Raw genomic sequence first — 25351 nt, forward strand, 5'->3', positions numbered from 1 at the left:
GATTCTATGACTCTGGGATACAAAAGCTTGTGCACCAAATTAACAAATGTTTGGATAACGGGGGTGATTATGTCGAAAAATAACAAATAATCCAGTTAATAAGATGTAACTGAAGTTTTCTAAATAAATGCGTACCATCACGTTTCCGACTTTGGTAAAGGTCGGATTGTAGCCTATCGCGATTGCGCTTTATCGTATCGCGACAAGCTGCTCGCGTTGGTCTAGATCCAATGACTGTTGGCAGAATATGGAACCGGTGGGTTTAGGAAGGTAATATGGAACGCCGTGCTGGATACCAACGGCATCGTATCACTAACAGTCGAGATGACAGGCATCTTATCCGCATGACTATAACGGATCGTGCAGCCACGTCTCGATCCCTGAGTCAACAGATGGTGACGTTTGTAAGACAACAACCATCTGCAAGAACACTTCGACGACGTTTGCAGCAGCATGGACTATCAGCTCAGAGACCACGGCTGCGGTTACCCTTGACGTTCAATCACAGATAGGAGCGCCTGCGATGGTGTACTCAACGACGAACCTGGGTGCACGAATGGCAAAACGTCATTTTTTTTTCGGATGAATCCAGGTTCTGTTTATAGCATCATGATGGTCGCATCCGTGTTTGGCGACATCGCAGTGAACGCACATTGGAAGCGTGTATTCGTCATTGCCATACTGGCGTATCACCCGGCGTGATGGTATGGGATGCTATTGGTTACACATCTCGGTCACCTCTTGTTCACACTGATGGCACTTTGAACAGTGGACGTTACATTTCAGATGTGTTACGACCTGTGGCTCTATCCTTCATTCGATTCCTGCGAAACCCTACATTTTAGCAGGATAATGCACGACCGCATGTTGCAGGTCCTGTACGGGGCTTTCTGGATACAAAAACTTCGATTGCTGCCCTGGCCAGAACATTCTCCAGATCTCTCACCAATTGGAAACGTCTGGTCAATGGAGGCCGAGCAACTGGCTCGTCACAATACGCCAGTCATTACTCTTGATGAACTGTGGTATCGTGTTGAAGCTGCATGGGCAGCTGTACCTGTACACGCCACCCAAGCTCTGTTTGACTCAATGCCCAGGCGTATCAAGGCTGTTATTACGGCCAGAGGTGGTTGTATTGAGTACTGATTTCTCAGGATCTATGCATCCACATTGCGTAAAAATGTAATCACATGTCAGTTCTAGTATAATATATTTGTCCAATGAATACCCGTTAATCATCTGCATTTCTTCTTGGTGTAGCAATTTTAATGGCCAGTAGTGTACATGAGAAAAAAACTTAAAAATAGTTACAAACTGCAGCACGTACACACTTTATTCAACATGTAAACGTCACTACAGATACTAGGATTTAGGTTATGACATGTTAGACATGTCTGCCGTCATTGGCGATGATGTGGCACAGACGAATAGCATGACCCACTGAACTGTCGGAACATCGACGCTGTCGATGACCTCATGAACAGCTGTTGTCAGCTCAGCAGTGATTTTGGTGTTATTGCTGTACACCTCGTCTTTAATATAGCCTCCAAAAAAGGAGTCGCACGTATTCAGACCCAAAGAATACGGCGGCCAACCGAGGCCCATGCCAATGGCCTCTGGGTACCCCAGAGCCACAACGCGGTCCCTCCAGGACATCAAACACTCTCCTGCTTCGATAGGGTCGAGACCCGTCTTGCATGAACCACATCATGTCGAAATCAGGGTCACTTTGGATAATGGGAGTGAAATCATCTGCCGGTTGGAGTGGCCGAGCGGTTCTAGGCGCTACAGTCTGGACCGCTACATCTACATCTGCATTTATACTCCGCAAGCCACCCAATGGTGTGTGGCGGAGGGCACTTTACGTGCCACTGTCATTACCTCCCTTTTCTGTTCCAGTCGCGTATGGTTCGCGGGAAGAACGGCTGTCTGAAAGCCTCCGTGTGCGCTCGAATCTCTCTAATTTTACATTCGTAATCTCCTCGGGAGGCATAAGTAGGGGGAAGCAATATATTCGATACCTCGTCCAGAAACGCACCCTCTCGAAACCTGGCGAGCAAGCTACAACGCGTTTCAGAGCACCTCTCTTGCAGAGTCTGCCTCTTGAGTTTGCTAAACATCTCCGTAACGCTATCACGGTTAGCAAATAACCCTGTGACGAAACGCGCCGCTCTTCTTTGGATCTTCTCTACCTCCTCCGTCAACCCGATCTGGTACGCATCCCACACTGATGAGCAATACTCAAGTATAGTTCTAACGAGTGTTTTGTAAGCCACCTCCTTTGTTGATGAACTACATTTTCTCAGGACTCTCCCAATGAATCTCAATCTGGTACCCACCTTACCAACAATTAATTTTATACGATCATTCCACCTCAAATCGTTCCGCAGGCATACTCCCAGATATTTTACAGAAGTAACTGCTACAAGTGTTTATTCCGCTATCATATAATCATACAATAAAGGATCCTTCTTTCTGTGTATTCGCAATACATTACATTTCTCTATGTTAAGGGTCAGTTGCCACTCCCTGCACCAAGTGCCTATCCGCTGCAGATCTTCCTTCATTTCGCTTCAATTTTCTAATGCTGCAACTTCTCTGTATACTACAGCATCTTCCGCGAAAAGCCGCATGGAACTTCCGACACTATCTACTAGGTCATTTATATATATTGTGAAAAGCAATGGTCCCATAACACTCCCCTGTGGCACGCCAGAGGTTACTTTAACGTCTGTAGACGTCTCTCCATTGATAACAATATGCTGTGTTCTGTTTGCTAAAAAGTCTCCAATCCAGCCACACAGCTGGTCTGATAATCCGTAGGCTCTTACTTTGTTTATCAGGTGACAGTGCCGGAACTGTATCGAAAGCCTTCCGGAAGTCAAGGAAAATATCATCTACCTGGGAGCCTGTATCTAATATTTTCTGGGTCTCATGAACAAATAAAGCGAGTTGGGTTTCACACGATCGCTGTTTCCGGAATCCATGTTTATTCCTACAGAGTAGATTCTGGGTATCCAAAAACGACATGATACTCGAGCAAAAAACATGTTCTAAAATTCTACAACAGATCGATGTCAGAGATATAGGTCTATAGTTTTGCGCATCTGCTCGACGACCCTTCTTGAAGACTGGGACTACCTGTGCTCTTTTCCAATCATTTGGAACCTTCCGTTCCTCTAGAGACTTTCGGTACACGGCTGTTAGAAGGGGGGCAAGTTCTTTCGCGTACTCTGTGTAGAAACGAATTGGTATCCCGTCAGGTCCAGTGGACTTTCCTCTGTTGAATGATTCCAGTTGCTTTTCTATTTCTTGGACACTTATTTCGATGTCAGCTATTTTTTCGTTTGTGCGAGGGTTTAGAGAAGGAACTGCAGTGCGGTCTTCCACTGTGAAACAGCTTTGGAAAAAGGTGTTTAGTATTTCAGCTTTACGCGTGTCATCCTCTGTTTCAATGCCATCCTCATCCCGGAGTGTCTGGATATGCTGTTTCGAGCAACATACTGATTTAACGTTAGACCAGAACTTCCTAGGTTTTTCTGTCAAGTCGGTACATAGAATTTTACTTTCGAATTCACTGAACGCTTCACGAATTGCCCTTCTTACGCTAACTTTGATATCGTTTAGCTTCTGTTTGTCTGAGAGGTTTTGGCTGCGTTTAAACTTGGAGTGAAGCTCTCTTTGCTTTCGCAGTAGTTCCCTACCTTTGTTGTGGAACCACGGTGGGTTTTTCCCGTCCCTCACAGTTTTACTCGGCACATACTGTCTAAAACGCATTTTACAATTGTCTTCAACTTTTTCCATAAACACTCAACATTGTCAGTGACGGAACAGAAATTTTCGTTTTGATCTGTTAGGTAGTCTGAAGTCTGCCTTCTATTCCTCTTGCTAAACAGATAAACATTCCTCCCTTTTTTATGTTCCTATTAACTTCCATATTCAGGGATGCTGCAACGGCCTTATGATCACTGATTCTCTGTTCTGCACTTACAGAGTCGAAAAGTTCGGGTCTGTTTGTTATCAGTAGGTCCAAGATGCTACTTCCACGAGTCGGTTCTCTGTTTAATTGCTCGAGGTAATTTTCGGATAGTGTTCTCAGTATAACATCACTCGATGCTCTGTCCCTACCACCCACCCTAAACATCTGAGTGTCCCAGTCTATATCTGGTAAATTGAAATCTCCACCCAAGACTATAATATGCTGAGAAAATTTGTGTGCAAATGTATTCCACATTTTCTCTCAGTTGTTCGGCCATTAATGCTGCTGAGTCGGGAGGTCGGTAAAAGGAGCCAATTATTAACCTAGCTCGGTTGTTGAGTAACTATCCACTTCTACTTCACTACAGGATCAACTACTACTAACAGCAACAAACACGCCACCACCGGTTGCATGCAATGTATCCTTTCTAAACACCGTCTGTGCCTTTGTAAAAATTTCGGCTGAATTTATCTCTGGATTCAGCCAGCTTTCTGTACCTATAACGATTTCAGCCTCGGTGCTTTCTATCAGCGCTTGAAGTTCCGGTACTTTACCAATGCCGCTTCGACAGCTTACAATTACAATACCGATTGCTGCTTGGCCCCCGCATGTCCTGACTTTGCCCCGTACCCTTTGAGGCTGTTTAATGTGTCATAGAGAAGATGTCATCAGAGTTTCAATATAAAATCATATGCTTGTGTTACCACTCATGACGGCTACATACACATATGATTTTTTTGTGTGCAGATGTATGGCAAAGTACCTTTTGAATTATGTAAGTTTCATTGGCCTTCTTGGATAATTAATATTAAAAACTGATGCTTCACTTTTGGTGTTCACGTTTCAATATTATGATTTGACTCACAAGGTGCGTGTGTAAACAATACGCGAAAAAACACGTACTAGTTACAACAATAAGCTCTCGCTATCCTTGAAATTTAGCAATTTCGTGAAACACGAAACGAATCCTGTCACAGTACGAAATGTGACTGTATTTGAACAAGACTGAAATAGAGTTGTCTTATGGTATGTATTTCTATACACTGTTGGGCCTCAAAACTATAATCCATGATGACGGCGTGCAACAAATGCCAAGTTGGCAAGAAGTGTACTGCATGCTTCGATATGTAAAAGAGATTTCGAAAGCAGATTTTAAAGTGTAAAACATTTTCAGGGGCTACTGTGGACTCCGGCTATAATTAATGGCTATGAACTGTAGATTAAAACTGAAGAAATTGCAGGAAGGTAGTAAATGAAGGAGATGAGACCTAGGATAAAGTGATAGAACCACAGGCTTATGAAAGTTTCAAAGGGAGCTTTAGACAACAAAGATCTAAAGTGGTGATTCCTTGATGTCTTAGAATATATCCCACCAACCGTTCCATTCTTCTAGTCAGGTTGTGCCACAAATTTCTCTTCTCCCCAATTCTACTCAGTACCTCCTCATTAGTTACGTGATCTACCCATGTAATCTTCAGCAGTCTTCTGTAGCACTACATTTCGAAAGCTTCTATTCTCTTCTTGTCTAAATTGTTTATCCTCCGTGATTCACTCCCATACATTGCTACACTCCACCATATTAATCCTTTCGGAAAAGACGTTAAAAATTTCACTTCTTCAGGAAGCTTTTCTTACCATTGCCAGTCTACATTTTATATCCTCTCTGCTTCGACCATGATCAGTTATTTTGCTGCCCAAATAGCAAACCTCGTGTACTACTTTTACTGTCTCATTTTCTAATCTTATCCTCTCAGAATCACCTGATCTAATTCTACTACATTCCGTTATCCTCGTTTGGCTTTTGGTGATATTCATCTTTTATCCTCTTTTCAAGACACTGTCCATTTCGTTCAACAGATGTTCCAAGTCCTTTGCTGTCTATGACAGAATTACAATGACATCGGAAAGTCACTGTGGACTTTTAAGTCATTCTTCAAATTTTTCTTTGGTTTCCTTTACAGCCTGCTCATTGTACAGATGAATAACGTTGGGGATAGGCTACAACCCCGTCTCACTCCCTTCTCAACCACTGCTTCCCTGTCATGCCCCTCGACTCTTATACTGCAGTCTGGTTTCTGCACAAGTTGTAATTATCCTTCCGCTCCCTATATGTTACACCTGCTACCCTCAGAATCTCAAAGAGTGTATTCCAGTCAGCATTGTCTAAAGTTTTCTATAAGTCTACAAATGCTGTAACCGCAGGTTTGCCTTTCCCTAACCTGTCTTCTGTGAGAAGTCGTAGAGTCAGTATTTCTACATTTCTTCGGAATCCTAACTGATCTTCACCGAGGTCGGCTTCTATCAGTTTTTCCATACTCTTGTAAGGAATTCACGTTCGTATTTTAAATCCATAACTTATTAAACTGATAGTTAGGTAATTTTCACACCTGTCAGCACTTTCTTTCTTTGGAATTGTAATTGTAATAGAAGTCTGAGGGTATTTCGTCTGTCTCATACATCTTGCTCACCAGATGGAAGAGTTTTGTCATGGCTGTTTTTCCCGAGGCTATCAGCATTTCTAGTGAAATATTTTCTACTCCGAGGGCCTTGTTTTGACTTGGGTCTTGCAGTGCTCTGTCACGTTCTTCACATAGTATCATATCTCCCATCTCACCTTCTTCTGCATTCTCTTCCATTTCTATAATACTGCCTTCAAGCACATCTCCCTCGTATAGACCCTCTACATTCTCCTTTCATCTTTCAGCTTTCCCTTCTTTTCTTAGGACAGGTTCTCCTTTCTCCAAAGGTCGCTTTAATTTTCCTGGCGGTATCTGTCTTTCCTCTAGTGTCACATGTTTCTAAATCTTACATTTGTCCTCTAGCCATTCCTGCTTAGTTATTTTGCACTTACTGTCAATCTCATTTTTTAGACATTTGTATTTCCTTTAGCGTGTTTTTTAATATATTCTCCTTTAATCAATAATATTCAATACCTCTGTTGCTATCCAAGGATTTCTACTAGCCTTCGTCTTTTACCTATTTGATCCTCTGCTGCCTTCACTACTTCATCTCTTAAAGCTATCCACTCGTCTTCCACTGTATTCCTTCCCCCTTCCTTGTCAGTCGTTGCTAATGCTCCCTCTTCAACTCTCAAGAACCTCTTGTTCTTACAACGTATCCACATCCCGTCTCCTTAATTTCCTACCTTTTTGCAATTTCATCAGTTTTAATCTACGTTAATAACCAGTAAAGTGTGGTCAAAGTCCACATCTGCCCCTGAAAATGTCTTACAATTTAAATTCTGGTTCCCAAATGTCTGTCTGAAACATTATTTAACCAGACTGAAACCTTTCGGTGTCTCCAGGTCTCTTTCACATATACGACCTTCTTTCATAATTCTTAAAACAAATGTTCGCGATGATTAAATTATGCTCTGTGCAAAATTATGGCAGGAGCCTCCCTCTTTCAACTTCCCCCAGTCCATATTCACCTACTATTTTTCTTTCTCTCCCTTCTCCTACTATCGAATTCCAGTCCCAATCACAATTAAATTTTCGTCTCGCTTAGCTATCTGAATAATTTCTCTTATCTCATCATATATTTCTTCAATCTCTTCAACATCTGCGGAGCTTGTTGACATACTGTAGTGAGTGTGGGCTGTCTTGGCTATGATATTAATTTTACTATAGTGTTCATCGTATCTTACCCGCATTTCATTTTCTTATTCGTTATCAAATCTATTTCTGCATTACCCCTGATATTCACCTGTCCGGAAGCCCTATTCCTTCTGCCACCCAACTTCATTAATTCCTACTGTATCTAAATTTAACCTATCTAACTTACCTACCCAATTAAGGGATCTAAATTCCATGCACCGGTCGGTAGAACGACAGTTTGTTTCTCCTGAAGACGACATCCTTCTGAGAAGTCCCCGCCCGGAGATCCGAATGGGGGACTATTTTACCTTGTAATATTTTACGCAAGAGGATGTCATCATTTAACCATACCGTAGAGATGCATGCCCTCGCGAAAAATTACGGCTGCAGTTAACCTTGCTTTCAGCCGTTCGAAGTACCAGCACAGCAAGGCGGCTTTGGTTGATGTTACAAGGCCAGAACAGTCAATCGTCGAGACTGTTGCCCCTGCAACTACTGAAAAGAAACTCTTCAGGAACCACACATTCGTCTGACTTTCCAACAGATACCCCTTTGTTGTGGTTGCACCTACGGTACGGGTACCTGTATCACTGAGACAGGGAAATCTCCCCATCAACGGCAAGGTCCATGGTTCATGGGGAGAGGGGGGCTCTTCGTACAAAGCAAATAATAATATCGATTGTGAAAGTTTACATTTAGTACATTTTTTCACTTTTTTCCCTAAAAGCAAGATTAGCGCCATTTGTTTCCCTAAGAAAGGCAACACAAAACAATTTTCACACTCTTCTTGCTTACTTGGATTATAGATAAGATAGTAATAATAATAATAATAATAATAATAATAATAATAATAATAATAATAATAATAATAGTTTAAATCGTAAAAATTCAGTTGATTTTCTGGAAGCACAAGCACCTTGTACGTCATATTTTACGAGCTTGTAGCATTTAAAAACAATATGCCTAGAATAATTCTTGAGAAATGAAGTCGAGCTCTCGATGTAGTGCAACAGCAGAGAACAAAATAGTGATATAGGAAGTCAATGTGGTGCCATTTTAAAACCCTTTGTTCACGTGGTCCCTATGATTATTAATTTAAAAATAGCGACAAATTATATCTTGATAACAGCCCAGTTTAGAACTGTGAGAAACTGCTGAATATATATTATTGAAACAGATACATGTCTCCTGCAAACGTACACAATAAATTGAGTTTAAGTTTCCTTCTACAATAAGGGGCAGTTATATGCAAACGAGACCTTTGGAAAAAAAATAAGTAAATTGTTTATTAGGTCAAAAGTGATTGCCATAACTGTTAGTACTTTTATCCTAGTATGAGACAATAAGCTCACAGTCGTCGTGGAAAAATGCTCATGGTTGTCAATGAAACCATGATTGTACCGAAGAGGGTACCTCTTTGTTCGAAGCAAATCGACGTTCACGAACGTCTTTCTTCAGGTCTCCAAAACCTATGGAAATCGAATGGATAGAGATCAGGTCTGTACGGATTGCGGGCTCACATGTTACCAAGGCTGTCTCGAATACGCTTCAGAAGTTTTGCTAGAAAGTTCTCACACGTCCCGAATACAGTCTCGACCTCTCCTCGCGCGATTTCTATATTTTTGGAAACCAGAAGAAAGACATTCGCAGCCGTCGATTTGCTCCGGGTTCCGTAGGAAACCTCGATCAATATATTGGCGTCAGAGTGTGAGGGATATATATATATATATATATATATATATATATATATATATATATATATATATATATATATATTGGCGTCAGAGTGTCAGGGGTATCTAATATTTGAGAATGATAAAGCTGGGGAGAAAGGAAGTGAAAAATTGGTGAGGAATAGGGGTCTGAAGCCGAAAAATAAGGGAGAGAGGAAGGAAGGGAGGAATAGGCGTTTATGGAGTGAGGGAGAGGTGGGCCAGAAAGAGCGAGAGAGAATATGTGAAGCGTTCTAGAAGGGAAGAAAAGTTATTGCTCAACGTATTGTGGATGCAGAGGTCATTACGGGCAGAGTTAGACTGAGTTGGATAAATACCGGAATGGAAATTAGCAGCGGTGTAATGAAAGGAATCATCTCAGTTTTGACTTAATCTAATTTAAACTAAACCCAGTTGGCCGCACAGTGAATTTTACCTCGCTCTTCAAAGATTAAAGTTCAGTGTCTTTGGACAACATTAGGCCATTTCAGTCATTGTGAACTCGTCTGATCTGCCAGTGAGACAACTGCAATGCCAACTGATTTGGCAGAAGAAATCAGAGGAGCCAAGAGTGGACGCCTTGTAGGTATGCCACCCAGTATACCGCTGTGCCGCACCGGTAAAGAAATACGGGCGGACCCCAGCGCTACTCCCATTAAACTGTTTTGTATTTATTTATTTTGTATACGAGAGACTAACGTATTCCGCTGGAAGACTATAATCGAAGTTCTTCAGTACGTATGGTAGTGTGAAGAAGAGACTGCTGGTTGCTGAGGGAAAAATTACTGCAGAAGATCGAGACACAGCTGTGACTGTTCTAGTTTCTATCACAGAAAACTGTAGCTAATTCACCAAAGATCTGAAACTGATATACTTGATGCACAAAATTAAATTAGAGTATGCTGCTATATACAGATTTTACCAGTTATGTAGGAAGTGCTTTATATAGGTTTCATTTAGCATAGCCACTCCTCTAGTCAAGAGTTTCTCCAGTCTTTGGTCGTTTCGTCGCATCGATCAGTTGCTCACCCAAATTAAAACAAACCTACGTGTCTTTCGTGGTCCAAGTTTTACCCTAATCGGCGGCATTCACAATGAGTCTTCTGTACTTGATATTTCTGACCACACATATTGGTAACTTAAGCGCACAAAAGAATTATTGTGAGCGAAAAAAATGGTACAAATGGTGGTTGCTACCACAACCATGTTCCTGACATACATATTTTCCGTGTAGTACATTATAATCCGAACTCGTAAACATAAACCATCTGAAATGATGAAACAGTGAAATCCAGCTATGACTCTACCAAGTCCCTGCAAGTCATTCAGAACGCTAACCACTAAGAATATGTAATGTCGTTGAGTTTGAATTGGGAAGTGTCGGTTTAAGGTTTTTCTTTTTTTGGTTCTGTAAATGAAAATTAGATGGGGGCTTACAACACTGGAACAGTGAATACATTAAAAACGCATGTCTTTCCAAACATCACTTTTTAAAAGCAAACTGTGTTTTTTAGCCAACAGCCACAACGCAAAGTAAGGAATGTGCAGTTACAACTTAGAACTACTCACTTTGTGCAGATTGTAATAAGGAGAATGAACGTAAGTGAAATAATCATTATACTACAAATTAAGTACGTGAATATATATACAGGGTGAGTCACCTAACGTTACCGCTGATATATTTCGTAAACCACATCAAATACTGACGAACCGGTACCACAGACCGAACGTGAGGTGAGGGGCATGTGTAATTGGTTAATACAAACCATAAAAAATGCACGGAAGTATGTTTTTTAACACAAACCTACGTTTTTGTAAATGGAACCCCGTTAGTTTTGTTAGCACATCTTAACATATCAACAAATACGTAATCAGTGCCATTTTTTGCATTGTAAAATGTTAATTACATCCGGAGATATTGTAACCTAAAGTTGACGCTTGAGTACCACTCCTCCGCTGTTTGATGGTGTGTATCGGAGAGCACCGAATTACCTAGGGATCCAAAGGGAACGGTGGTGGACCTTAGGTACAGAAGAGACTGGAACAGCACATTACGTCCACAAGCTAACACCTTTTTATTGGTCTTTTTCACTGACGCACATGTACATTGCCATGAGGGTTGAGGTACACGTACACACGGGGTTTCCGTTTTCAATTACGGAGTGGAATAGAGTGTGTCCCGACATGTCAGGCCAATATATGTTCAATGTGGTGGCCATCATTTGCTGCACACAACTACAATCTCTGGCGTAATGAATGTCGTATACGCCGTAGTACATCCGGTGTAATGTTGCCGCAGGCTGCCACAATACGTTGTTTCATATGCTCTGGGGTTCTAGGCACATCACGGTACATATTCCCCTTTAACGTACCCCACAGAAAGAAGTCCAGAGGTGTAATATCAGGAGAACGGGCTGGCCAATTTATGCCTCCTTCACGTCCAATGAAACGCCGGTCGAACATCCTGTCAAGGGTCAGCCTATTGTTAATTGCGGAATGTGCAGGTGCACCATCATACTGATACCACATACGTCGACGCGTTTCCAGTGGGACATTTTCGAGCAACGTTGGCAGATCATTCTGTAGAAATGCGATGTATGTTGCAGTGCTCTCCGATACACACGATCGAACAGCGGAGGAGTGGTACTGAAGCGTCAACTTTAGGTTATAATATCTCCGGATGTAATTAACATTTTACAATGCAACAAACGGCACTGATTGCGTATTTGTTTACATGTTCAGATGTGCTAACAAAACTAACGTGGTTCCATTTAAAAAAACGTAAGTTTGTGTTAAAAAACATACTTCCGTGCATTTTTGTATGGTTTGTATTAAACAATTACACTAGTCCCTCTCCTCACGTTTGGTCTGTGGTATCGGTTCATCAGTATTTGATGTGGCTTACGAAATATAAGTGTATGGATTCAAAGACGACCTGGAAGCGTTATGTCTCTCTGCACTTGTTAGTGGTACATTGTTAAATGTTTTCCCTGGCTTCAGATTTATTCAGGCAATTTTGGGTTCTGCAATTTTGACAAACGTCGGTGTACTTAATAGCATAATTAGCTCATAACAGTGACCAAAACTGCTATCAATAGTGGATACAAAACGCAGGGTAACCTACATTCAAGCGACCATTTGTGGATCTCGTTATCGAAGTCTTCAGGCATCTCACCGTTCTCGTCCCTCATCTCGCACATTCTGCAACAAAGGAAGAAAATAAAATATTAGTCACATGTTAGCAGCATTATTTTTATTGTGAGTCAAATTTTCAGTACGTTTCTGAACCGAAAAGGATACATGGGGAACAAATAAATCCCATATTCTGAATGACTGTGGAGCAGTTAATGCGCCAGTCAGGAGGGGAATGTTATTTCCCCATTCCTTGCATTTCCTTCTACTCTAGCAGCTAATGAGAACACTTCCTTAGGCTCGTGATAGTAAATTCGTGCTATAGTCGTAGTTCAGGTCAGAAGCTTTTCCCATTGTCATGGAGTGTTTCATTCATCAGATGGATACGTTAAGCTCGGCGTTCCCTTGGTTCTGTTTAAGAGGAGTGGCCTATGTGACCTCATTGGGCTGCACACACACTCTTGTACATTCCACAAGCACTCATCATTAGTCACCTAAAATAGTCATATTTAAGAAACAAAACTCATGCTTCGCAAAGGAAATGTGCCCAGTGGGTGCGAATATTCAATGCAATTTTGGCGGCTGAACTCTTCGAGGGTAATTCGGCCATTATTATGCCATACGAAGTGATCTGCGTAAAGTTCAGAGTGTGTTCAAGCATTAGCCCCTGATGGTTCGGTTGCTATGGAATTGCCTGAGAGTTCGATTCATGTCCATGGTGTTCAGCACCTGTCTCTCAGATGCCAAGTATAATATTTCCACGTAATTGTCAGGTGTCATACTGGATCATCCTATTTTCCGTGCCGACAACAGCTATATCTCTCCTACACGGTTGTTGCCTCTACATGAATTTTTCATTATCTACTTACATTAATACATTTTGTGTGCAGCGGTATTGTGTAAGAGAGTATATGGTATACCACCGTTACTCTACGAGTGTCCTACTCCTTTCGAGAACGGTTAGCCGGAAGAATAATCGTGGTTACTCGGGAATTTCTCTGATTTTGCCGCCATGGTCAATTGGACTTCAGGCGAGAATTGTAAGAGGATGGTTCAAATGGCTCTGAGCACTATGGGAAGTCCCCTAGAACTTAGAGCTAGTTAAACCTAACTAACCTAAGGACATCACACAACACCCAGTCATCACGAGGCAGAGAGAATCCCTGACCCCGCCGGGAATCGAACCCGGGAACCCGGGCGTGGGAAGCGAGAACGCTACCGCACGACCACGAGCTACGGACTGTAAGAGGATGGAGTGGGTAGATAAGAAGTAGTAAAAATAATCTTAACTTGGGTTTTCTGGCTCTGAATAATAGATATTTAGAAATGTCCAACACTCTTCTTACAGTGACTTTTACTGTTACACCCTTGCAGCAACTATCCTATCCCGTAGCAAAAGGTAATTTTAATAAAACACGAAATTGTCTTCAGTTTTACTGTTTTAGAGTTCTATGATCCTTTCCTGAAATTGGGGTAATCTCTCGTTTCCTATCACATGGAACACTATTTTTAGCGGCCTACGATAAATTACTGCAATAAGCAGTGTATCTCATGTAAACAAGTACAATATAGCATTTAATTTGATAGGTACAGAGACCTTTCCCCTTTATTAGGATTTTGGTTTCTTTTAGATGCCTCATTCAGTTGTCACTGTTATTTTTCCACTCGTATGCTGCGATGAAATCTTCTTCAGAGGAATAGTTTTTGAAATTCGAACTTGTGAGCCTTTATTCTGTCCACAGATTGCTTCTGGATTAAGAAAATTCATGTTTCTATAATATCATTTTTGCATTCATGTGAGCATTTCATAGAAGAACTGTAATGCAGTCTTTTTCAGGGGAACAATTTTTTATTCAAGTCTTCCGTTTTGTAATCAATACTATCTAATAACGACTGGACAGCTAAGACAATTAAATTACGATCCATGTACTGATTCTGCGCAGAACACAGTATCTCTAGGGTTCCTCAAAATTTAGCATAACATAAAATGGTTTTGGAATTCACTGAGCGCCTTAGCTCGATTTAACTTCGCTTTCTTTGTTCGTTAGTAAGCTTTGGGGTTCGTTTGAATCTGTGGTAAAGCTTTCTCTGCTTTCATGGCAGCTTTCTGATGTTGCTGTTGAACGTTAGATCTTTGTTAGTTCAGATGTTCGGAAAATTTATTCGTTGATGTACAGAGTTTGTCTATTGTCTTTAACTTACGATGCAGTCAGTAGGGAAATGGATAAACAAAGGCGCGACAATGCCAATTTCTTGCTTATGCCTTAAAGCGAATTCTAGTTTTCTGGATTCTGAAGTGTAACACTGAAGTCCATCTGTTTTAAGGTTGCAAAATTTCATTGTAAAAAAAAAGCCATTTGATTCACTGAATAATAGCAACGACGAGCTGCTATAATTGACATCTTTGAAGAACCGTTAGTAGTGACAACAAGACAATCAATTTTATTCTCTACGAGGGGAGTCAAATGAAAACTTTAAATGTTTTAATTTTTTTTACTGACGGAAAGTATCATTTTTTGACCACTTTTCCTGTCATTCAACACAATTCCTCAAGCGCGTGAGAAGTGCACAGATATCGTTGGGAAAAAGAAATTATTTTGGTGTGTGCAGCCATTCTTGCACCACCTGCTGCACATATTAATCGGAACGAATTTTTTTCCTCCCATCGCCTATCTGAGTGGTCAAAACATGTGGAAATCCTTCGGTGCGAGGTCTGGTGAGTATAGTGATGTGGTATATTATTAAAGTGCAAGTCATTGATGGTTGGAATTGTTGCATAGGTAATAGGAGACCGAGTATTGTCATGTTGCAAAATGACACCTGCAGTCAGAAGCCCACGTCGCTTTGTTCTTATTGTAAGCCGAAACTGATTTTTTAACATGTTGCAATATGATGGTGTCGTGATGGTGTTTCCCATAGTTGTGTAGTGCATCACGATAACACCTTGTTCATCCCAAAAGAGAGCCAGCAAAACTATCCCTGTAGGCGACTGCGTCCTGAACAGCTTGAGTTTTGGTGATGAGGAATGGCGCCACCCCTTGCTTCTTCTCTTTGTTCCAGGCTAGTCGTAGTATACACAGGTTTCGTCTCCAGTAACTATTCTTGAGAAGAAACCATCACCTTTTGCTTCAAAGGACTACAGAAGTACTTCACAGAGGTCAAGGCGTTGTCGTTTTCGTTCTGGAGTGAGCCGGCGTGACACCCATCTTGTAGACGCTTTACGAATGTTTTGATGTGCTGAGTCATGATTAATGTTCAGATATGCGGCTATTTTATCCACCGCCACGAGGAGATTTTACATCAGAATGGCTTCAACTGATGCGTTGGACTCCGGTGTCATAACATGGTGTGCCTGGCCCAGGCTCTGAGCCTCTGACACAGAAGGCATCCCATTTCCGAACGTTGCATTCCACTCACACACTTTCTGCAGCGATAGACACGCATCGCCATACTGTATCTTCATTCGACGACGGATTTAAATAGGTTTCATACCTTCACTGCTCAGAAAACGTATGACAGAACGCTCTTTGTTGCATGTCGCCAGCGGGGTACCCATTTGTAACTGGTATTGTGGCCACGTTTCACTTGTCTTTAGTAAGCTACAGCCTGTAGGGCATTCCTTCCATCATCAGTAACAGTACTGCCAACTTGTAGGACAATGGCGCGAGATGGAGCTTTTTAATTACAATTTTAAGGCTTTCATTTGACCCCCACCCCAGCCCCGTCGCATTTACACAAGAAAAACATGAACACAAAATCATGCATCTACAGAATGTATCACCGGAGTGGCCAGAGAAAACAGCTCACCTCTGTATGAACATCTCGGTCACCTCCTCGATGGGCCGTATGTACTTCTTGATGGTCTGCAGCTGCAGGATCGGCTTCTGCACCTTCGTCCGGAATATTCGCCATGGTTCTCCATGCCTGTAGGGAAAATGATATTGGTCTTCTATATTGTATGAATACCACGAAAAATTTGAAACATTATACGTATGAAGAATCTGTATCAATTTTACGCGTTCGTTTGTTTGTGTGTTACCTTAGTATGATCTTTTTAGTTTACAAATGATGTACACCAAAAGCCAAAAGCCATAAGACATATTTGCTTATTTTTTCACGTGATCAATCATTATGCTACAAGGAACCACTCCATAACGGCAACATTCAGAAAAAACTCATTCATAAACGATCTCAGTCCGTCCTTCACTATACGAAATACAGATGGGCCACCATGTACCATCTACATGTCATTGGCAACTGGTCTTCTACAAGAAGATCTTGAACGGAAGAAAAGTCTGTGAATAACAATTGAAGGCTAAGAGGTTTCAATCGCCTTTTCAAATCAATCGCTTTAGTTTCCATTTTAAAAAATGAGTTCGTTTCTTATAGCTATTTATTCTCTGATTAATAAATGGCTACTGCAAAATAATAATACCCAGTGGGGATAAATTTACGTTCGCTCGATGGTTAAAGTCAGAGCCGTCGATTAGCTATCCCTACAGCAAAGTTACCGCCGTACAATCACGAGTGCCTGTACCAAAATGATAAAATTCATCTACAAATTTTGGAACTGCCGATAACACTCGTGTGATATTCCTCAATCGCTTAAAGCGAATGTTGGGATGGCTCCTTTGAAGGTAGCGGACGATATATTTACCTATCCCACTCCAGTTCAAGCTTGTGCTCCATGATGTCTAATGACTTTCCCTTCTTTAGATAAAGTTCCGTGTCCTTGTAACGTTGGACTTGCCTTGTTTCCACCACAAGGCTTCGCAGTATTTCCGAGTTCAGTGCAACCTGAGGCCTTTTCAGCGCTGCTGGTGCAGAATGATTGGCTTGTTTCGCACTCAAAGGCATTTTCATTGGTTAAGCCTCTCTGCAGATAATGCCGCCGCTTTATTCAGCCTCCGTTAACCGGAAATAAAATCTTTCAATTATTATTTTCAATATGTAGATACAATGAAATATGTATCAAATTAACATCAGTACAATAATTTTCGGAAGAAAGGGTTTTGTGGTACTTTTATGTTCTTTTGCTTCAAAATGAAATCACTTATAAATCACGGACTGCTCGTTTGTTGTGTATTCTGCAGTACTCAGAGTCAAAAACTACATGTTTCGTAATTCTGTTTGTACAATGGGCATTTCTCACTGTGCTACATAATGCACCTCTTCTCATTACCATTTTCAGGCAATCGTGCAGCTTCGTTTATCCCTTTAGCTAGTGTAACGTATGGTTTGTAACAGCTGATGCGAGAGCTTTATTTCCTCTTTTTGTTGTTGACCACTTAGTAGACACTACGAACCCTGCAATGACAGTGGTTCGTAACTTCTTCAAATGCATTATGGCTACTAAATATGGTCGGTGAAGATTATTATGACATTAGCCAAAGCCGCAACAAGAAAATGAGCCGGCCGGAGTGACCGATCGGTTCTAGGCGTTACAGTCTGGAACTGCGCGATTGCTACGGTCGCAGGTTCGAATTCTGCCTTGGGCATGGATGTGTGTGATGTACTTAGGTTAGTTAGGTTTAAGTAGTTCTAAGTTCTAGGGGACTGATGACCTCAGAAGTTAAGTCCCATAGTGCTCAGAGCCATTTGAACCAATAAAGTGATACACTATGCGGCGCCTCCGTTTCACTTTTATTGTCACAGTTAGAGATTACTAACATCTCGACACTTGTTAATTCCCCCATTAGTTGACGCAGCATGTCACTGATCATGTCATTAGCACGAAGATTCCGCGATTGAATTCCTGAGAAGAGGCGATGACTTGATCCTTACTGCAGTGTGCTCTCGGGATTGCTATAGTGAAACTGAAACCACGAACTATTGTCTTATTGAGTTCCAAAGCTGACATGAGGTACTGACTTGCATGTCGCAAAACGTAGTTAAAAACACACATTAACCATCAACAAAAAATTAAGTTTCCTAAGCTTTATTACCACAAATTAGAAACAACATACAGAAAGCGGTGCCCCAGGAAGTGTGAGCTGCAGCGGTAATTAGAAAGCGGGACAAAGCGGGAACTGTGTGACATTTAAGTTCGAGTACTGGAGATGGTTGTTGGTAGTCAATAGTTATCAGCAAATGCCATGGTTCAGCTGTCACACCACTGGTAAGCTATGTAGTCAACCTGAAAAAAAAAGCTGGCTTCACACAATAACAACCCGTAAATGAAGTGTTAAGTGCTGCCGGCTCTCGAGCTTGGCAGAATCAGTCGTAAATAAAGACAAGAAACATACCTTTGACGTCACAGGAAACTCTCTGAAGCGTGATCGTACCACTAAGCAACTTAGAAACTCCACCAAAGCACTCTCTGTGCAAAGGGCAACGTCAAAGAGAGTATGTTGAGATGTACGGAGCTTCTTCTGAAAATCCAGCACGACGGCGTCTCCCACAGTGCCATACTTAGCGGGTATTAAAAGTGAAATCACTATCGAGATTGAAAGCCGTAACAAATAATTGCTTTTCCTGTTGTGACAGGAAGGTCTGTACGTCACCCTTAGGCGTTGCGAGCAGAACATCTCTCTGCTATAAGGTTAAAGCTGAAATTTGGTGTGGGTATGTTTCCTATGCCAGGGACACCTGCATTGGTCTTGGCTTATTGAAGAAACTTTTGGAAAAAAGAAGTTTCCAAAGAACTGATACTGACGTTCAGAAGTAACTACACAAGAAGTGCGTAGGTGATGCAGAGGCAGAGGAACAGCGCAGAAAATTAAAGCCCATGAAAGGTATATGTGCTGGGTTGAGCCGATATGCAAAAATGCTAAGTTCCACATCACAAATTGACCATCACAGGCCGAAAGTTTTGTAAAAAAAAAACTTGATGTTCCATAGGCTAGGATCTCTCTTGATCATCTTGTCCTGAGGTGGGGACACGCGCTCAGTGGCGCGCCGAAATTCCGAGAGAACCACGGGAACAACCAAATATACGAAGTCCGTTGGACTTACCTCCATTTCAGAAAGACAGTTAACAGTAGCGAAGGTGGGGGAGGTGACTGTTACTAGTTCTCTTTTGCAGACACGGAACCCCCCCCCCCCCACTCCCAATGCTTTTGCGCCCAAGTCTAAAAGAATTCTGAGTAATGAGTTCGTTCATTGGGAAGGTAGCAACCAGTTTCTTACAACAGGCATGATACAACTGTGTCACTGGAAACCTGAAGGCGACCAACAGAGGTCTATCGATTATGATACCAGCTGTCTTTATCAGCTCCGGGCGGGTGACCCTGTCGAGCAGTTACAGAGAAGAAACTATTCTTAGTTGGACCCACAGAAAGAGCGTTTGCTTTCCCCTGGTTTGTTCATCCGTATCACTTCACGCTTCTACATTGAAGCGCCAAAGGACCTGGTATAGACAAGTGTATTCAAACACAGAGGTATGAAAACAGGCAGAATACGGCGCTGCGGTCGGCAACGCTTATATAAGACAACAAGTGTCTGGCGCAGTTATTAGTTCGGTTACTGCTGCTACAGTGGCAGGTTATCACGATTTAAGTGAGTTTCTACGTGGTGTTATAGGCAGCGCACGAGCGATGGGACACAGCACCACCGACGTAGCGATGAAGTGGGGATCTTCCCGTACGACCATTTCATGAGTGTATAGTATCAGAAATCCGGTAAAACATGAAATCTCCGACATCAATGCTACCGGAAAAATATCCTGCAAGAACAGGACCAACGACGACTGAAGAGAATCGTTCAACGTGACAGAAGTGCAATCCTTCCGCAAACTGGTGGAGATTTCAATGCTGGACCATCAACAATTGTCAGCGTGCGAACCATTCAACGAAACATAATCGATGTGAACTTTCGGAGCTGAAGGCCCACTCGTGAACCCTTGACGACTGCACGACCCAAAGCTTTAGGCCTCGTCTGGTCCCGTCAACACCGACATGGGACTGTTGGTGACTGGAAATATATTGCCTGGTCGGACGAGTCTCATTTCAAATTGTGGCTCTAAGCACTGTGGGACTTAACATCTGAGGTCATCAGTCCCCTAGACCTACAACTACTTAAACCTAACTAAGGACATTACACACATGCCCGAGGCAGGATTCGCGTCTGCCATCGTAGCAGCACCGCGGTTCCGGACTGAAGCGCCTAGAACCGTTCGGCCACAGATGCCGGCGTTTCAAATTGTGTCGAGCGGATGGATGTGTACGAGTATAGACACAGCCTCATGAATCCGTGGACCCTGCATGTCAGCAGAGGACTGTTAGAGCTGGTGGAGGCTCTGCAATGGTGTGGGGCGTGTGCAGCTGGACCGAGAGGGGACCCCTGATACATCTACATACGACTCTGACAGTTGACACGTACGTAAGCATCCTGTCTGATCACGTACAACCATTCATGTCCATTGTGCATACAGACGGACTTGGGCAATTCCCGCAGGAGAATGCGACACCCCACACGTCCAGAATTACTACAGAGTGGCTCCAGGAGCAGTCTTCTGAGTGTAAACACTTCCGCTTACCGCTAAACTCCTCAGAAATCGAACATTATTGAGCATATCTGGAGTGCCTTGCAACGTGCCGTTCAGAGGAGATCTCTACTCCCTCGTACTCTTACGGATTTATGAACAGCCCTGCAGGATTCATGTCGTAAGTTCCCTCAAGCACTACTTCAGCTATTAGTCGAGTTCATGGCACTTCGTGTTGCGGCATTTCTGTGTGATCGCGGGGGCCCTACACGATATTCGACAGGTGTACCAGTTTGTTAGTTTCTCCCACAATAACACTGGCAGCTGCTATCTCAGACCACAACATTCCAACATGCTGCCATTGCCGAACTGACAAATATATGTTACGATACAAAACGGAGTAGTCTACATTTCGTAATAGCCCCTTAAGGCGTCATCAATATTCAGGCTACGTTTCGTAAGATCCATAAAAATCTTTAACACTATTATCGAAATACAAATAATCTTGTAAGATACTAAACTTTTCCATACCCAAGACCACACTACACACAAATGTACAACGACTAAAGCACGCAGACAAAAATTACGTGAAACTGTTGTCATTCGCCATCTCAACAATATCATGTCTGCGAATTAGCCTCTGTAATTCATTTAACGAACGTTGAGCCGTAAAGTGATGCGTCAGGAGACATTAGTCTACAACAGACGAAATATTCGTTAGCAGACAACCATAATTAGCCCTTATTGTACATAATTTAATACGGCTATAGCGACACAACTTTGTCTCGATATTTCAGAAGTCTTCTACCCCAAACTGACAGGTGAAGATAATCAGTACTGAAATGATATGGTAGACAAAAAGGTACATTGTGATTTAATTAAGATCTTTGCTTCTGAGGCGAAACGCAACTCAGAAATGCGAGAACGTGTCTTCAGAACTGAACTGCCCTTGTCGTTCTGTTCTGCTGCATAATTATCCAAAGTTACGTTGGAAGTTAGCAACCGACTATAACTGGCATCCATTCCAAACGAAGGTGAATTTTACGGGGAAAACATATCCAGCGTTAAGCGAAGGTCCTAGTTTGAATCCTGGTCAGGCTCACAGCTGTAATAGATAACAACGAACCATTTTCACGCACGGCTGCCGAAAAATACATCAACAGTACAATGTGCCTGCTCCTTTCCTAATTCTAGGTTTACATCTACACCACTAATACGTAATTCACACCCAAGAATTCGCGAAGGGTCCACGGAACTACTTTAAATTTCTCACTCGTTCTACTCTCAAATAGCACGTGGGAAAAATGGGCGCCTAAATCTTTCCGTGCGAGTTCTCATTTAAATGGTCATTTCTCGTTATGTGAGTGGAAGTCAACAAAACATGCCACACCATCTCGCGTATCAAATCCGGGAAACTCTCTCCCCGTCTCGCGATAGAGCAAAATGAGTTGCCCTGCTTTGAACTTTTTCGATGCCCCCCGTCAATACTATCAAGTTAGGATCCCATACAGCGCAGCAACACTCTAGCAGACGACGAACAAGTGAATTGTAGGTGGTGTCTTCAGCAGATTCTACCATACGCTGTTTCATTTGTGGAATTTCCTAAAGCATAAAGTATGTGAAATACGTGTGTGTGTTTTATAAGAACTGGATAGTGTTGCTGGATATAAGAGTTAGTAAAAGATCTAATAAATTAACATTAACTGTCATACGAATGGTGCACCTTAATTTCGCTGTCTCATGATCGACAACGGACATCACCTATCAGGCGTCAGCACAAAAAGTAATTAACAGGATATTGCTGTCACGACTGTCGACCCGGCTGAATGAGAATCTTAACTTCCTAAAAAAAGGAGCTCGTGTAAACAAGTGCAGTTTTGGATTCTGAAATAAGCAGAAAGCTTAAATATGGATTTTTGAGTCAGAAAATCTTCTTGTATTTTACTCAGCATCGTAGATCTGATGTGGCCAATTTTTCGATGGTAATCGGATTGAAATACTCGCGTGGCATCCTGGGGACGTGTTCGACATGTTTGTTGGGAAAACCGGTTGCGAAAGGTGGATAAAAATGCCGATTGAGGTCAGTGTACTGACCGCGTGAGAGGCAAGTTAAAGAGTCGTCTCTCCACCACAGATCCGTGAAAGGCAGGCCTCTACCTTACGTGATGCGATTAGACTGTCGTTTTATTTCCGTAGTTGGTATTTCATAAATTGAACACGTAGACTGTAGACTGGAATGAGTTTCACTAGTCGTTCTACTTAACCAATAGTAAAATTTTAATTACTTGCACCTTTATGAAAGTAGTTTACTCTGCGATCGATTTGCCTTTCTGTTTCAGCTTCTAACGTCAGCCATTCACTACGTTACATGCCTTTTCGGAACACAACAATCAAAATATGGAAACAGATTTTCCCCGCCCTTCTTACATGTAAAGCCAAAACTGACTTTATTATCCTGATTAAATTTCGGCTTTCCATGCACAGTTGCTTCACGCGAATGGTGTCTATGTAAGAGCTGTGACGATTTCGTCAGTACGTTAAACGAGGTTATCATTAGCTTCGTAACATCTTTTTTCAGTGAAGAGAGAGTACGGTTTCCTTATGGATGTTAGTGAACTTTTAAGGCAGAGGAGTGGGAAATGGTTAAAAAAAGGATGCTTAAAAATCTTATTCATGACAATTAATGTTTGCGAAGTTTCTTTATTACATCCAACTAGATCACGTGCGCTGTGCAAAAAGTACGAAGCAATAATTGTCCGAATATTTTACCATTCAAACGGTTGGGAGACGTGGAACGTCTAGAAAATATCCTATTGAGCAAATAAACATTCTTAATTCTGAAACTTCCTGGCAGATTAAAACTGTGTGCCCGACCGAGACTCGAACTCGGGACCTTTGCCTTTCGCGGGCAAGTGCTCTACCATCTGAGCTACCGAAGCACGACTCACGGCCGGTACTCACAGCTTTACTTCTGCCAGCACCTCGTCTCCTACCTTCCAAACTTTACAGAAGCTCTCCTGCGAACCATGCAGAACTAGCACTCCTGAAAGAAAGGATATTGCGGAGACATGGCTTAGCCACAGCCTGGGGGATGTTTCCAGAATGAGTCGTGCTTCGGTAGCTCAGATGGTAGAGCACTTGCCCGCGAAAGGCAAAGGTCCCGAGTTCGAGTCTCGGTCGGGCACACAGTTTTAATCTGCCAGGAAGTTTCATATCAGCGCACACTCCGCTGCAGAGTGAATATCTCATTCTGGAAACATCACCCAGGCTGTGGCTAAGCCATGTCTCCGCAATATCCTTTCTTTCAGGAGTGCTAGTTCTGCATGGTTCGAAGGAGAGCTTCTGTAAAGTTTGGAAGGTAGGAGACGAGGTACTGGCAGAAGTAAAGCTGTGAAAACGTGGCGTGAGTCGTGCTTCGACAGCTCAGATGGTAGAGCACTTGCCCGCGAAAGGTAAAGGTCCCGAGTTCGAGTCTCGGTCGGGCACACAGTTTTAATCTGCCAGAAAGTTTCATATCAGCGCACACTCCGCTGCAGAGTGAATATCTCATTCTGGATTCTTAATCCTGTTTAATAGAATTGGAAAATATTTTCTCGCCAGAGATTGACTGTGTACGAGAGCCTTTGCTATATAAACATGTATAGAAATTTACAAATTAGCCTGCTACGCTGAATAACATGTCAGTTCAAGAAGTTTCGAAACTGTATTAATAAAAGATATAGAAACATTGAGATGGTGATTTAATGCTTCATAAGTTCTACATAGTATCACTCCACCTGAGTACAATAAACATATTGTTCGTACAACCATGTGAAACTGCCCGAAAAATCCTTCTTTGGGATGTCGTTCAACTTGCGCGTCGACATGGTTGAATGTCGATTACGCCGTAAAAGCGATAACCCTTCATAAGTTCCGTACTTTGTCTTATTGTGGCAGTTTCGCAATAGTAACACCAAGTCTCAACGCCTGTGGCACTGTTTTCCAGCAAAGAATTATTCGTATATTGCGTTTCAACCAAGTCGACGCAGGCGTCCACGCGTCGCCGTTTTCGTTCGGCAGTCGAGATATGCGGGGAAAACTTTAAACGCACTTTTCTTTTATTCAAAACATTCTGGATAATGTCTTGAATACTTGATTTAGAGCCGTAGCACCCTTGGGGTTTGTGAGACAACTACAGTGACACTCTAGGGTCTCACGGCCACTACTTAACACTGCCTACTCACAACTGACTGGGCGAATGCACATCTGTTGTTTACAGTTGTTAGTTCAAGCTGCCACCATAGTTACTGCGCTGACGTCGCTTATACACCAGGAGTAAAATCAGTCTTGGAATTTTTTGGACTGACGGAGTATAGGGTTGTTGGTCAGCAGTTTGATTTTCGTAATTAAGTAAATATATCTGCATTAATGTATTTCTTTCTATCTCACAAAAAAAATGATTTGCATCCGAGGCGTTGATAAGCTGAGAGCCTCCTACATCAGACCATTCTTCGAATAACATCTCCTTGTT

General features: G+C 42.2%; 1 protein-coding gene across 3 annotated transcripts in view; it reads right to left on the minus strand.

Annotated features, from left to right (window-relative positions):
* LOC126281965 (probable cytochrome P450 301a1, mitochondrial) overlaps window positions 1-25351 on the minus strand; it is a 135239-nt gene that overhangs the window by 34918 nt on the left and 74970 nt on the right. For all 3 annotated transcript variants that reach the window (XM_049981341.1, XM_049981339.1, XM_049981340.1), the window contains exons 4-5: window positions 16227-16343; window positions 12412-12488 (exon numbers count right to left, since the gene is read on the minus strand). In XM_049981341.1, coding sequence (XP_049837298.1) covers window positions 12412-12488; window positions 16227-16343 — 194 coding nt within the window. The remainder of the gene's footprint in view (window positions 1-12411; window positions 12489-16226; window positions 16344-25351) is intronic.

Source organism: Schistocerca gregaria, chromosome 7, assembly GCF_023897955.1.
Source record: "Schistocerca gregaria isolate iqSchGreg1 chromosome 7, iqSchGreg1.2, whole genome shotgun sequence".
Classification (NCBI taxonomy): Eukaryota; Metazoa; Arthropoda; class Insecta; order Orthoptera; family Acrididae; genus Schistocerca; species Schistocerca gregaria.